The 16,811-nt window shown below is 42.3% G+C and overlaps 1 protein-coding gene across 1 annotated transcript in view; it reads left to right on the plus strand.

The window, feature by feature from the left end:
* LSM14A (LSM14A mRNA processing body assembly factor) overlaps positions 1-9,778 on the plus strand; it is a 777,373-nt gene extending 767,595 nt beyond the window's left edge. Inside the window, exon 10 of the mRNA XM_069639395.1 lies at positions 7,938-9,778. Coding sequence (XP_069495496.1) covers positions 7,938-7,961 — 24 coding nt within the window. The 3' untranslated portion in view covers positions 7,962-9,778. The remainder of the gene's footprint in view (positions 1-7,937) is intronic.
* The last annotated feature ends 7,033 nt before the right edge of the window (positions 9,779-16,811 follow it).

Genomic DNA, 16,811 nt, shown 5'->3' on the forward strand with positions numbered 1-16,811 from the left:
GGCTGTCGTGGAGATTTGGGGACAGAAGTGAAAAAACAGATAATCACGTTTGGAGGCAAAGGGAAGATTGGTGAGATGCAAAGAAGTGTTGGAAATGGAGTAAATGGTGAAAATGACCAAATAAACTGGAGCTGGATAGCAAGCACCCTAAACCCACGATGGAACAGATAATGTCAAAATAGTAATGCAAAACATTATCTACAGATGGGCAAAGCCTCTTGTGTTCCACAAACCCATCTATTTACTAACAGTCTCTGGTGTATGGAAACATTACCCATTTGTTTACAGGAAACTTGGCTTCTTGCTCACCCATCTGTTGAAGGTTTTGAAATTGGCTGGAATCCAGCCATCAAGCAAGCTAAAGGTAGGCCAATGGCTGGCTTACTAACTATAGTTAAACAAAAATACGGGTTATGGATTACAAACGCAATAAACCTAACTCCCTATATACAACATGTGACGATCGAAACTCGGAGGAAAAAGCTTGAAGGTAGTGTCAAATTGCATGTTAATTTGTATTGGCAGCATAAATCAAACGAGTGGGAATTTTAGTACTCAATTGAGGAACTGTTAGCATTCTTTTCATTAATCAGTATAGAGTCTAACATCATACTTTGCAGAGATCTGAACATGGAATGCTTAAAACTGAAAAATGCCATGGAGCAAACATATCCACAACCACATAAACGAAAAGATTGAATAAGATTTGCGTGGGAAGAAGAGATGGCAGTGAGATCAATGTCACTATTGAATGGGAGTCTTAGAGGCGACAACCCTCCTAATCCCACCTGGCGAAGTGATAAATCTAAATGAATCTTGGACTACTTCTACACATCGGAAAATTTGGTTGGAAAAATTAAACATTATAGCCATATCACATAGTGATCATGACTTGGTGAAAATAAATGTACACGTTGTAAATTCAGATATCGAACAGACATAGAAACATGGCATTTATATAATGCCAGGCAGAAATCGACTTAGTCTGGAGGAGAAACATTATAACGTTGGCCAAGTTGCTGTCTGGCGACAAGAAAGATGAAACTACAGATCAGATAGAATACCCTGCACTACTACAGTCCTACACTGAAATAAGAAAGTAACGGAACTCAATTTCAGGAGGAACCATGTTTATGACGCAAACATCACGAAAAAACGTGAACTAAGGAAAAACCATTAGACCTTTGCAGAAAAATCCAGTGTGTGAATATAAGACACTGAAAAATGGAGCTAAAGCAAAATATAGGAACTGGCTGCGTTCCCATATAAGCATCTTGGTGCAGAACGATGCGGAAAAAATGTTGAAGACCCTGTCATCAAAACTCAATGTTTTGGGAAGTTATTAACCTGGAAACGCCACAACAAGCGATGCAAAACAATATGGTGACAGAAGCGCAATGGATAAACCACTTCACAAATGTCTTCGTGAAAAGCACTGAGATGGAATATCGACACCAAAAAACATATCCTTACCATGGGACATTACCATCACTAAGAATTACTTCCTTGAAAACATCAGAAGGTTGAGCTCCTCGAGGGCCCCTGGGCCTGACAGTCTTACAAATCAAATTCTGAAACTGCACCCAGAGGAGTGGGCTGAATTCTGTAATAATCTTCATGATCATTGCAGAAAAAAGGATACCGTTCTCATGGAAAAGTGCAATAATCGTTCCTATATTTAAAAAAGGAATAAGGACAGATCTTAAAACGATAGGCCGATAGCACTTTTGGACGCTGTGGGAAAAATGTTTGCAACTCAGCTTCTATTACAACTGAGTGGATAAAACGCACAGCGGTTGCTGACATTCGCCAAACTGTTTTTGTGAAGGGCGTCGGTTGTGGGCGGAATCTATTTTTAATTGTTGAAAATGGAGGCTATAAGGAAAAGAACTAAAATGTATTTAACCTTCATATATTTAGCCCACTCCTTCAACAGTATTGACTGCAAGCTTTTGTGGACTAAAATGGATAAGTTGGGATGCCCAATAAGCTTGCTTGCATCAAAGAGCTCTATTCAAATAGCATAAAAGTCAGATTGGATCAACAGGGGACCCTCTCACAGGCAATTATAACATCCAGAGGAGTGAAACAAGGGTGCCCTCTTGGGGCAACCCTGTTCAGTATGTTGAAAAGTGGTTGGCTTAAGAGTTGGAATTGACCTTACTGAGCACTGTTCGTGAACAGAAACTGGACGTGCATCACGGAACTCCAGGGCCCAACAGGAGCCACTATATGTACAGGACCAACTGATCCTTACTCTATAACAGGACCCCACAGGGGGCACCGTACCAGAACCACTAGCCTTGATAAAGACCTATGGGTCGAAACACGTGTCTGCTGACAAACATGGGGATGGATGTAAGAGCCCCGGATGTTCTGTTCAGTATGTTTATTGCAGATGTGGGGAGTTTGCTAGATGCAACAAGTTTTTATCACAAAGATAAATGGAAATAGGGGATCGGAACGGCTTTCTTGAATTGGGTCAAACTCATTTACACTAATCCCACAGCCAGAGTGCGAACCAACAACACCTTTTCGGAAAAATGGAGCCTGGCCAGGGGCACTCGGCAAGGGTGCCCCCTATCCCCTTTGCTCTACATCTTGGCGATTGAACCAGTGGCGGCATACCTTAGGCAGGAGTATGGAGACGGGGGGATAGTGGTAAATGGAGTGAACCACCTTGTCTCCATGTATGCGGACGACATGCTCCTCTATCTAAGGGATCCCGAACATCTTCTCCCCTACATTCTCGAAACCCTATATGGGTTCCACAGATGCACCGGGATCCAGATTAACCACGGCAAGTCTTGCCTATTCCCCCTGGCTGCACTTAGTGGAACCAAGAAAGAACACCTCCCCCCGCTGGCCCTTAAATGGGAACCCACCACGTTCAAATATTTGGGCGTCGCGATCCACCGGGACCCCGAAGCCGAACATGCACTAAACACGGGCAGGGCTAAGGAGGGACTGGCTAAACCAATTGACCTATGGTGTAAATTGCCCCTTTCGATGGCTGGCAGGGCGGGACTCCTTAAAATGGTTGCACTCCCGCGTCTTCTACATTTCTTCACCAACGTCCCCTACAACATCCCCCAACGTTTCTTCAAAGACCTAAGCAAACTATGTAGGAAACTCCTATGGCGGGAGGGGAGGCACAGAGTTGCCCTAGACATAACTCAAAGACCGTACGAGAGGGGAGGCCTGAAAACCCCTAACTTTGAGCTCTACTACATAGCGGCCCAGCTTAAGCACGTGATCCAGTGGATGGCCGATGATGCCACGACGGACACACGCCTATTGCAGCCCCCAGATGCACCCTGGTTGCTTAGGGACCTCCTCTGGATCAGACCAACACCTATAACGCTGGATGCACACCTCATCCGCCTAGGCACTCAGATCTGGAGTCGGGCCTGCAAATCGGTCAGGCTGACCGACCCTTACTCCCCACAAATCCCTATAACCGCCATCATGTCCACTAGACCGGAGGACCGGAAGGCGATCCGGAACATGTGGGAACCCTCCGGTGTTGCCACCCTGGGCGATCTGATAGACGACCAGGGCACTCACACATTTCCCGAACTGCACGAGTTGACTGGGGTCCCACTGGATCAGTTCCTTTTGCACGGGGCGGTGCTGGATAAGCTTAGGAAGCGATGGCCGGAAGCAGAATCCCAATGCGCCGGGCACGAGACCATTGAGAACTTGGTGGGCGTTGCAGAGGGGGGGACACGAAACCTCTAGGCTTTGAGATCCTAATTGACAACACCACACATAACGAACTCACATGCAAGGGTAAATGGGAAGCCGAGCTAAACACGCAATTCGGAGACACGGAGTGGGAAACAATAACACACTACCATAAAAAAGTCTCCAGGAATGCCCGATTCCAGCTTATCCAATTTTACATCATCCACAGGGCCTACCTTACCCCAGCTGTCATCTCGAGATTCAATGGCGCCTGCATAGTGCCGTGCCCCAAGTGCCAAGAACCTGCGGCTTCACTGACCCACATGTTTTGGGCCTGCCCGGATATACAAACCTTCTGGTCGCAAATTCAGACCAGGATTGCGGAGGAGGACATAACGCTAGACGTGCAATCCCCTAAGGCATGTCTATTGGGCTCATATCCGCGAGGCAAAAAAAACAAACCCCTCAATAGGCTCAAGGATTTGATGTACATCCTCGCAAAAAGGCGCATCGCAATGGCCTGGAAGTGCCCCAGGGCCCCTAGACTTGTGACATGGTGGGAAGACCTCCGTAGGTGGTCTGTGGCCGAAACCGGGGCCTGGGAGCTGGCGCAGCGACAGCAGAAAATAGGTGACTCGGAAGACCTCTTGCAATGGATAGCCCTCACTACAGCCCTGTTCAGTCCTAAAGAGGTCAGCACCTCAGACGAGGACCTGGACAGCCCAGGCTCACCCTAACACCAATGACAGACCGCGCAACCCCGGTCCGGGTTCGCATGGGGGAGGAGGGAATGGGAAGTTATTGTGGATATATAACTGATTGCTATGTTGATGATGCTGGTTGTATAGTTTTTCTTGGAAAAATCAATAAATATATTTCAAAAAAAAAAAAAAAGATAAATGGAAATAGACTGAGTTACATCTTGTACACTGATATCGTGTTAATAGATGTCACTCAGAAAGGCCTACAGAGAAAATTGTCGGCATTAAAACAATACACAGAAACGGTATAGTGATCCGACAAAAACAGATTAGTGCTACAAAATCTAACCGGTTTGACACAAAGAACGTAAAAAAAAAATCAAGTGGTCAATTGGTGAAGAACCAATAAAACATACAATGGAGACCCAATACCTGAGTCATTATACAGTCACGCATCAACGATGATCAAATGGTGCAGAAAAATCATCAAATGTAAATACTTGACAGCCCAGGGAATTGTAATAAATAAAGTATGGGAGCTTTACCTTGAAACCGACAATTGAATTTTATACGTAAAGGTAATTCCAGCATTGATATTTAGTGGAGAGGCGATGTTGGGATGCCCGGCCTCAATATGGTCATGGTGTGAAAACACATATTGGAGCAGAATTCTACAGTTGCCAAGAGGTTACCCCTTGCTTGTATTACATAAGCTGGGCTTAACCTCGATTAATGCAAAGGTGATGTGGAATATGCTCTGTGTAAAGGAAAGTACTTGGGGCGGAGGATCTACCGCAATATCAAATCCTGCGCACGGATGTAAACACCCCAGACAAATCAATCCTGAGTAAGTGGAAGCAAAATTGTGCTACCCTTCTAAAACAACTGCAAATTGATCAACAAAGGTTAATTCGAAATCCGAATGCAGTCAAAAAATTGTGGCACCAGGATTGGTGCACAAATTTGGAGCACAGAGCACACCAATAGGTGTATGGCACAGGTTGCTCTGGAAGCAAGAGCTCTGAAAACTCGTCCAAAATCTTTGGAAACCTTCCTGTGCAGCAAAAAAAGGAAAATCTTTATGAAGCTGCGCCTCAACTTGTTCCAAACCAAAATGGTGATGAACATTAGCCAAGAACCCGGATGATAGTTGCAGGTTCTGTGGGTCAGAAAAAGAAACACTGAAACATCTGGTGCTATATTGTAAGAACTTATTAGAACCACACATGTAAGGACCGAAATCACAAAAATCACATCTGAATAGAGGAGATTGATGGAACTTGATGGCGGAGGGAACCGATAAATAATTAACTTTTGCACTAACATTCTACTTGGAAAAATTAGAAAGTAATTTGTCGGAAAGGAGTAAGGAGGTTGCCACCGGTCCGAACTTTAGGACTAACTTATGAGTTCCCCATATGTGTTGAGAACAACATGATGAAGATGCAGAGTTTTATTTGTATACACATGAAGTTGAAATTGGATGTCTTTCTAGTCATTGTGAATGAATTGTAACAAATAAAATGGAACGAAATTATGAATGTATAATATTTTAAAAGTTTGTAATATAAAAAAATTAAGTCCTGAAGTCCAGCAAAAGAGCCGGGGGTCTCTAAGGTTGAAGGGAATTGGCACAGAAGTGAGAATTCTCCCTTACAGCTGGCCATGGCACTTTATATTTAACATTACCAGACATTCAGCCATTTAAAACTCTACCAAGGCACTGGCCATGGCCAGTGATTTTTCACCCCGACGTCAAAGAACTACAGATGCGCTTCTTTATACCCTTGGTTATTTGTAGTCATTCTGCCCGTGGTAATCTGAGGAGGCGGGAGGGACAGCAAAATAATGCTTTACCCCCTCCCAGCCACACACCAAGTGCTCACCTCATCTGTGCCTGCTACCCTCATGGCCTCCTCACCTCCCCTATCCCATTCCCCCACAACAGTAGTTTCTGTGACAGTTTCAATTGAAATGTCAGGGAGCTGCAGTTATACCCGAGGGTATGTTAATGTTTGAGCCTTGTGTTAAAACATGGTCCTTAGGCCCCCCTCCAACTCCCAGATTTCATTTGGTGTCCGCTTGCCTCCCCCACCTCTAGCCTGATGGCATTTGCATGTTCTTTGACCTGCAAATGGCTTTTTTCTCCCATTTTATTTTCAGATACCCTGTGGTATATCTGGGGGTATCTCTTGCATAGAGGGGGGGAAAAGATGGCAGCTGTTTCCATTATAAACACCCAGATTTTCTGTGTACTCTGGTAGATTTAGCTATTTATATTGGAGAAGGAAGCACCCCCTTATCCGTCAAATATTTGAAGTACTGGCGGAATAACCCCAAACCACAAAAGGATTGCAAGTTGTTTCAAACCTGGTCCAAATCCATCCAGTGGTTTTAGCTGTGTGGTGGAGCAACAAGGTACCTTTTTTTGTCTATGGAACAATTAATGGGGACATGGGGACTAGACAGAAGTTTTGTTTTTCTTTTTTTTTTCTTAAATTATTTTTATTTTCTTAAAGAAGCTTTCCCAAACTTTCATCGGGGTGTGGTGGAGGGTGCCTCAGACATACAAAAGTGTCTAGATAATTTCAGCCAAATCTGTCACACAAGTTAGTTTATTAGCGATTCATTTTTTTCTATATATATACAACTCCGACACCTTCTGCCTAACTTGTGATGCATAGTGCTCTGTCTTTGCTTAACTGAACCCTTCACCACTCACGCCCTCCTTGAGTCTAAGCCTTACTGTTAATTCACCTACCCCTAATTTCCCACACTTGTGTGATCTGACTAGGCCTAGTAAGATAATTGTTTTGTCCTCCCTTTGTTTCCCCCTCCTTGTCTTGTCACGCCTAGAAACACTTGTGCACAGGCGCATTATAAATGTCATATACCCAGATAGTTTGGCTAGACATTAGCATTTGTCCCTGTTCATCAGAATAGGGTGACCTCTCAGAATCTAAGGGGCTGATTCTGAAATTCCATTTGACCACTAACCTACATGATTTAAATTGAAATTAAGCATGTTGAAATTCAGAGGTGCCACATCATGATGCCCATGTGCCGCTTGGCCAGTTATTGTAGTCTGACATATTACTTTTTTGGGGAACAATCTTGTTTTGAGTTGGTCTTGTAAGATTTTGACAGTGTTTTTATACTGCTTTGGTAGACCTATGATTAGAAATCTGTGGAAAAAGTTTCCATTAGAAGAACACATTACTTTGGCAGTGTTTTTCCTAATGGATTCAGTCTTCAACAGATTCCTCAACACTTCCTTTTTCCCCTCAAATTTTCTGCCCTGCTTTCCTGAGTAATAACCTTTCTGAAGGCAAGTTATCTGTTCTTCCTTTATCAATACTTCCAGTGGTTACACTATTTTACTGCACACGAAGAACAGGCTTCCGTTCTTGGGCTTCTAAAAGTATAGAGCATTAAAGTATTGCCCAAGATATAAAATGCAACGTGTATGAAAGTACTGCAATGTACATGTTATCCCGTTAAAAAAAAAGTTATCAGTAAGCATTCTTCGGTTTGTTTTTGTTTTCCCAGAAAGACAATAAAGTCTCTGCATAGCCTTCATGGAAACTGGTTACCCAATTATTTGATGTTCATGGTCCAGAAGATATTATTTCCATCTTTACGAAGAATGAAGAAAGACTTGCTGTAACTTGTCACCAGCACTGGGGTGTAACTGCTTGGCTTCTAAGGGTTGAAATGCAGTTATTTTTATTAACGGCCATCTTTGAACTTGTTGAGCATTAAATGTATTTAAAAAGCCTAAGGAATAGGTAATTTTCTTATGTATAATAAAACAAAAAATAAAGCAGTACTTCGATGGAACTGTTAAGTATTTTTTCATCACTCTAAAGATTTTTCTTATTAATAAATTGTATTTGATAATTGCTGCAAGATATGAAAAAGTAAATTGTATGTGGGAAGCCGTCGATACTGTGAGTTTTGATCTATTGAAGGTTTTTTGAAAATTCTGTAATATCCCTTTTGAGATGCTTGTACTTCAAGTACTTTCAGTGCTTGGCAGTAGAGCGCTAGCTCTGAGTCTTCATTGCACAGTTATTGTTTCTAAGGCAAAGGAAACTTTTTTATTTTTATTTGTATAGTTGTAAAAAATTCCATGATATCCCATTGCCAAAGAAACATTAAAAATTTGTATAGCTGTATAAAAAGGAATAACTATTTTTTGTTTTGTTTTAAGAGTAATAATTTTTAGTCTGTAAACATGCTTCATAACTGCAAAGGTTGAACTGCTATCGGACAGTTGTACGTTTTTCTTATTAGATTCCTCATGCTTTAAATTGTTTTCACTTTATATTTGTATGCATGTTGAAGAGTTGGAATGCTTTTTAATGAACTGGATTTACTCTGTCTAATGCAGGAAATCAAAGTTGTGATTTCTGGCATATCACAGATTTGTCCAAATAAAGGGGAGCTTTCAAAGGAGGACCTAAGCAAAACTATTTTTTTATATCAAACTGTTTTAATAACTGTACCCAATGGTGAACGCTGTAACATTAGGTAGTGGTATCAGGCATGCAAGTTCCGGAGCTTGTTCTGGATGCACCCGGAATAAAACAAAGTAACAGTCTTTGTGTGTCACTTCTTTAAATTTGGCAGTGTTGTTCGATTTGTAGCATATTCAACTTGATGATTCTTATGGTTTAAAGTATTTTTTGAGACTCTGGCCTGAGGATACTGTTTGCGATAATGATCGGTCAAAATGGCGACTGTAAGTGACCAGAAACAGTTTGGTCTAAATTATTTTAGAATGGAAAAAGTGATAATTCTGCTTTGTAAAGTACACAAGATAAAACCAAAGGCTCCAAAGAAACACTTGTTAAATTGCTCAGCATTTTTGGAACATAGCCCTCTGTTCAAAGGGGATTTGGAGATCTGCACTGTACATGATTTGGAATATTAAACACATATGAGCCCATTTCCGTTTGTGTACTTGGTCATAGCCCTTCAAGTAGGTTGTAAAAGCTTAGGGTTGACGTATGTGACTGTCAGACTCGGCTGTTACGTTTTGTGATATTTACTTGCATTATGACAGCGGGGCCTTACGCAAGAATCATGAAAGAACAAGGGGGTTTATCAATATATTGGCAAGGGCTATTCTGTTGCAATAACTGTGTATGCGGTCTATGACATATTCCAGACCGGGTTCAACACTAAGAAATGTAAATAATACCACTCATACATGCTGTTAAGGTGTACGTTAATGTGTTCCACAACATTTTCGATTTCTAATATGAGTATTTTGTACACCAGCAACAAGCAGCTTGGTGTAATTTCAGTGTACCTTGCTCTGTGACAATATTTTTATTCTAAGTTAGAATAAATCTGTTCAATAAAATTGGACATTGTGAATGGTCTATTTGTACTAGTCATTTTGTAATTTCTAATTGACAATATATTGTTCCTATGTAGGCATTCTAATTGTTTTTATAGTTCAAAGGCAGTTTTATTGAGGTGAATTTTATAAATGTTTTCAAAGTGAAGTCTCCACCATTGTGACATTGTGCATGGGTGGCAGTAGAGTGGTAAAGACACTTTCCCGTTCCCACCATTTTAGCACATCACACTGTAATGGTTGATACCACACAGCACCTAAAGGGAGTTTTAACTCATTTTTTAGTGGGAAAGGATGGAGAAAGGCTTTCTCAATGGGGACACACAACCAAAAACAGATATTCTTATGTAATGGTGTAAGAGAGGCTGGATAAAATTATGGATGGCTTGCTATTCACTGAGCTAATCTGTATTCCTGGCTCAGCAGCATACATGATTGTATTCCTCAAATCGCTGTGTCTCCGGGTCTTTCGAAGTGCTTCAGCCTACTTTGTCATTGTCTTGGCCTTCAGAAGATCACTGCATTGGTTAATATGTGCGGTAAGCCCAGTTATGCACCCCTCTTGCCCTCTGGGTTCCTGGAGTGCGCTATCAGGGAAATACCTGTAGCTTTCCCTCTTGCTCTTGTGTGTAGGACTCCCTGCTCCCTATCTGGACACTACTAGGCAGGACTTTCCGCCCCATTCCCCACCTCTCCCAACCTCAGTTCTTCAAATGTTGCAAAGTTGTTTAGTTGGGCTTGTAGCATTGCAGCCACCTCCTTCCCGTTTCAAGGCATGGCTCCTTTCCAGCTTTTGCACCCAGGCATTTAGCAGGCTCCCCAGTCTAGCCTTTCCTTTCAGCCCATCTTGATCTACAATCTTTCTCAGTTGACTTTAGCTGCCCACTGTTCTGGATCTTTTGAACTATTTGACATGTTTGACTTTACCAACAATGTTTGATTCTCTAGTTTCTCTCCTTTTCCCACAAGTGTCTCACTTTGGAATGTGTTGGGTAGTTTTACTAAAGTCCACCTATGGTACGACTAGACAAGTTTCACTTTTGGATGCACAGGGCTCCAATTCCTAGATTTGGCCTCGACCATCCAAAAGGTGTGGTAGCTATGGCTGAGCAGTCGGGCTTAGTCTAGGCGGGAGATGGGTTGTAGTAGAGTGCAAAGACTTTTGAGAACACTTGCAGTCAAGGAGAAACACACTGTATTTGTATTAAACAAACTTTATTATATACAATAGGCAATGTTCAATTAAAAGCTATTCAGGTAAGGAAGGAAAGTTAAATACATATATACACTAAGACATTTACAGTAGCAATACTCATCAGTTAGAACTTTAGATTACGGAACCGGTTAGTGTCAAGGTCAGTTTTGAGTTAGCAAACCATTTAGCAACCCCAATTACTGATTAGCAATGCTGGCAGTTTAGATCACTTTGTGCAGGCCTAAACTTTAGACTTCTGACTCGATCTGGGAAATTAGTCTCCACTCAGATGGGGACACTTGGGGGACCAGTGACCCTTGGGCATCAGAATACAGGAAGGCAGATTATTACAAACATCAAATAAAAACCAATTAGTACAATGTCTTCATATAAATTCGTACATAACAATTCTGATTTTAAGAACCTAACTCATGTACACCACAACACTAGACCTCTTTTGATTCCCTTACACAAGGGAAGCATTCTGAACATAGACGTATTAACAATCACATCCCCCGCAAATTCTCTAGACGTCATTTCTCAGATCGGATTGTGTTACGTGACTGCAGATATGATAACACTGTTTTTCAATTTAGACTATGTTCACTTCATGGATTACAAGATACTCATAGTACTCATAACAAAGGAGGTTTTCACCCGCAGAGGAGCAGTTCAATTTCATACTTCAGTTTCTTCAATTCGCGCTTCAAGTTCATCTTCAATATAACGTATAAACTGCACAGTTGCTAAAATGATAGCATTGTTCCTCCCCCACATGCATCCCATCCAAATAAGATTTCTGGCTAGGACAGTGTGGGCTTTTTCAAAGTCTTTTAGCATAAGTGGTCTAATTTTCTCAAAATGTGGACAAATAAGAAACGGGTGTTTTAATGTTTATAGTTCTGTAAACACTATATGAATAAATGAGATCTGCGCATTTAGCCCAATCATTTATAAAGTGTCTATTTTTAGCTAGTCTCATCTGCAAGTAGATCCACGAGCTGCATATACATTCGCTGTTTGAATTGAAAAATGTAAACCGGATAATCATTGGCAAGCATCTTTTGCGAAATCTTCATATAAGGAGTTTGCAGGAGGAAAAAGCATTTTCGTATAATTGGATAGGAGTCGCCAATTATAACGGGGGGAGGCTAACGAATTGAGCCCTAATTCATGTCTCATGATTGTATTTGGTAAATACTGCAGCAACCCCAGAGTGGCTTTCCAGATTTTACCTTGGAGCATGTTTAGATGTGGACCAAGGTCATCAGAACTCAAATCCAATCCACATAGGAGAACCGCCGCCACCTTTTTTACTTTACAATTCAAACAACCTTGTTAAAGAAAATGTACAGTATTTGTGGTAAATCGATTTCATTTGACCTATTAAGGGCAATGCTTTTTCCATAAGAAACACTTTCCATCGTTTTGATGTATTATTCGTAAGGTTGAAGTCTAAGTAAGTTAGGTTTTGTACCAGATTTTTTTTCCATTAAATTGATTGTCCATTTAAATTTGCACTTTTTTGAGATTTGAAAAAATTTTACATTTGAAAGGGCTACCCTGAGGTTATTTAGATCACAGTATAAGAGGACGCTCTCTAGTTAATTTTGCAGTCCTGATTGGGTGCGGTCAAAGAGCAAAATATCGTCTGGATAGGCTAGCCAAGGGATGTGAGCATCTCCTAGACGAATTGCAAATGATTTAGCAGAGTTCCAGATGCGATCGATGTCGGCTAAGTAAAGGTTAAACAATACAGCTGCAAGATTGCAACCCTGTTTGACACCGATCGCACTGGGGGTGGAATCTGTGAGTAAACCCTCACGGTTGATCCGAAACCTTAAAGTTGGTGTTGTGGTGTAAGAGAGCAATGAGTGCTACCAAGTACGGGGGAAATTTCTCATCAAACATTTTCTGCCATAACACCCCTCCGATTACACTATCAAAGGCCGACTTAAGATCAAGTGCGGCTACAAAAATAGGACCATTGTCAGGGAGGTGAGATAAGATGAGCTAGTAAGCAGGCATTTGAAGGTTTCTCATAGCTTTGCAAAACCCCACTTTAGCTTTACACAAGCTAGCATTTGATAAAATAAATGCTTCAACTTCATGCAGGTCAATAGGGCAAATGTTTTTGCCGCAACATCGATTAGAGCTTTAGGGCGAAAGTTGTTAGGATTGTCAATGGGTCCTTTTTTATATAACGGAATAATGATGGAAGTGAGCCATGATGTTAGTATAGTTTTGGTTCTAAAAATGGATTGAAACAATTCTAGGAAGATGGTCGCCCAGAAACTAGGGTCCTCTTTGATTACACATGGAGGGAGGCCATCGGGGCCTGCACATTTAGAAGATTTAAGTTTATAGATGGCATGCATTGTCATATCCCAGGGACAAATGTCAGGAATATGATGACAAATCGAAGGTCCATCAAAGGGTTTGAAAGCAGGGGGCAAGGAATATGTATTCGGAAAGAAAGAGGTCCATGTTATCCCATAGATCGAGGATTCTAAATCCATATTCATAGGCTTGCCAATGGTTCTTAAAGCTTTCCAAATATCCCTGGTCTTGCGTTTGCACAACTTGGACACCATGTTTTGATTAACTTCTAAAGTTGACTGCAGACAGGTTCTATGTATTGCTGTCTTATATCGCATCAGAATCTGTTTTTTTTGTGCTAATGTATGTTTTTAAGTCCATGCCCATCAAGCATTTCTTTATCTTTCGCAGTTCACGATTTTTACTTTGTCTAAGAAGAAGAATCGAGTGTGAAGATGGCAGAGAGTACATCCTAGCTGAAGAAGTAGAAGCAATAGAACAGAGATGAGCTTTTATCATCCTGAGGTTCCAGTGCAAAATGTTGTCCAAATGCATGACAGGATCATGAGAAGGGACCCAAAGGTCACGGTTTACTAGAAAGGATAGCCTTCTACAAGTGGCAGCATTCCACTTTATAGATGACAGCATCGTTCTATCAACCTGAATTAGAGCAAGAGCTGGATCAATCTCAAAGCGTTTGCATGGAGTACTCAATGAAGTAACTATCACTAGATGGTCTCCCAGCCTTGGTGTTGGGGTAACGATCGGTGAGGGAAGCCCCGAGATCTTCCTAGACACAGCTACATAATCAATCATAGAAGAAAGGGATCCTCTCTGACAAGTGTAATTAGGATGTGAAGCAGAGGGCAGCACTATGTGAATATCCCAACCTTTCAGGAAGTGTGTCCAAGATCTTCCATTTTGAATTGAAAGTCTGGAATGGGCAGATTGCGAAACCTTACGATGAAGCAGAGACGGAGGGTATAGGGTTGCATTAAAATCCCCACCAATGATTATTTCGGCCTGAGGACAGAGTGTGTGCTTTAAGAAGAGCACTGTGCAGTGCTTCACAAGCTTGTGAAACTGTAGATGAAGTTGGATTCCAGTACAGTGAAATGAGACGCAACTTTCTACAGTACTGTACATCAAATTCCACTTCTAATTTGATATATAAATCTGATTCATAAGTGTTTAATAGTGAAACGCAAGTGATTAGAATTGTAAGACCACATGCTGGTCTACCTGTCTTTTTTTGATTTGCATAATGGAAGATGGACGTGTAGCCGTCAAACTGTAGTTCTGTCAAACATAGTTTCTTGTATTAGTAAAACAGGCAGCACTCCTAGGAGGGCAGAATTTAGCATACATTTTTTCAGGTTGTTAAATCCACAGCAATTCCAAGAAATGTGTAAATGGTTCCATTATGAAGTAACCGAGGGGGGAATGCTTGCTACAGCAACTTTTATAAGCGGTTCTAACCAGTTAAGGCCATTTAGAGTGGTAGTTAGTGATGCCAGTGTTAGGTAGAATTCTATCTTTAGGCTGAATTTCCTAACCTAGTGAGTCCCCCAGCAGCTTTGCTGGAATTCTGGAGTTTGTTGTTTCCTCCTGCCAAGAGTGAGACTCTTTCTCCCACTCTTGGACATGATGTATGGTGTTCCTTTGACTGGTAATGTGTTTTATGGGCTATGGGGTCCCTTACTCCATAGGGTCTCTTGTGTTTTTACTATGTGTGTTACACAGCACCCTCCGTGCAGTAACACAGGGGTGTCATAGTGACACCCCACCATAGACTCCATACCCTGGGACTGACTGTCTCCCAGGGCATGTAAAGTCACCATTGGCTTTACTAGTCCCAAATTATTAACAGAAACCAACCAGTACAAACCATCATATTGTGGACGTACTGGTCGGGGCAATTCGATTGCCCCAAGGTCTTTTAGTCGAGGGGGCACGTCTCCGTCCCCCCTGATCGAGTTTTGGCTGGTGGCAGTGGAAACTACTTGTTATATTCGACCACAAATATTTTCCTATGGGATTTTCCCATTGTTCAAGGCTACCAACTTTAATTATTTAATTCTCATAGCCTCGAACATACCGCCGGTTTATTTAATGAATATTAATTCACCGGTTGGTATTTTTTGCCAGGACTCTATTCTAAAATGGCGTTTGTGTTCTCTTCTGTGACTCCAACCCAAGTCGAGCCCTTTGTTCCACTTTTTGGCAGGCTTCTCCACAGAAGCCTCCAAAAGTGGTGCCACTCTGTCTGGGTACCACAGGAGGTGTGGGGGGGGGGGGGGGGGTCTAGGCACCCTGAACTGAGTTACCTTGGTAACTCAAGTCGCACTCTTGTGTGATTCGCCCAAGTGGTGAGCCAGCCGGCTCACCGCTTAGCATGTTTGATTGACAGCGAGGCTGAGTGAATGGGGGTATGCTGCATAAAAGCAGGGCTTTGGGGACTGGAACTTCAGAAGTCGCCACAGGATCTGAGAATCCGACGAGGGAGAAGCTGAGCCGCCCTACCACGATGACACCACCGGTGGAGACCTGCGGAACTGACTCACCCCTTCCTGACGACAGAGAAGATCTCCCGGCTGGAGAGGCTTCTTCCCCTGACTGGTGGGCACAACCAGTTCTACCTTCTTTCTTCGCACCCCAGACCGGTTTGTGGTCAAACAGCCCGTGCCAAACACCCCAGCGGCCGGATAGCCACTCACCACTGAACCGCGAATCAACGGACCGCTCCTTGTACCTGAGAAACTCCGCGGCTGGTTTCTTCCCTGGCAGTGCAACAGACTGCTGTCTTACTCCACAACGAGATCCTCTCTTCCCCCGGACGAAGCACCGACTTGCATCCGATGCCAGGAACAACTGCCCCCGCTGGAGTGTTCTCACCACTTTAAGGTACCGTGTCCGCCAGGCCTCCCTTTCTAAAGATTGCTACAAGGTAATAACCCCTAAACCTTCTGGACTGGGCTGGCCGCCTTGACCCTCTAACTGGTCCCCTTCTTTGGTCCAACTCCTTTTTGAACCATTACAAGACTTTTGTGCGCTGCAACCGTGTGACCTTGGACACATTTCGTTTGATCCTCTTAAAGTGGATCCGCCCTATTGAACTCTAACTTCACGGTTTTACTTTGCCTTCCTCGTGTGTTATGTTCTTGTAAAAGCGTTCGTATCTGTTTCAATTTATTCTCTGCTTTTCTCTCCCTTTTTAAAACAAATTATTAGAGTGCCATCTATGTTAAGCGCTCACCGCTGTCTGAAAATAAGTGTGGCTTTACTTAAGACTTGTCTAATATTCTTTTAAGGGAGTGTATATCTTTTAGTGACCGTGTTTTTGAATTGCTTACTATTAGTGCCTGTGTGTTTTTCTAGATTTGGTTTTAAATAAATAATTATCTCTCTTTTACACCAAGCCCTGGTCAGTGTTTACTTGTTCTATTGACCTATTGTGAATACTCTGTTTCTCCAGCATGGGGTCTGGCATGGATTCACATGCTCATGAATATTCCCCGTCGTCAGGCTGGGAATCCTCGGT

The sequence above is a fragment of the Ambystoma mexicanum genome, chromosome 1q, assembly GCF_040938575.1.
Source record: "Ambystoma mexicanum isolate Mex_15411 chromosome 1q, UKY_AmexF1_1, whole genome shotgun sequence".
Classification (NCBI taxonomy): Eukaryota; Metazoa; Chordata; class Amphibia; order Caudata; family Ambystomatidae; genus Ambystoma; species Ambystoma mexicanum.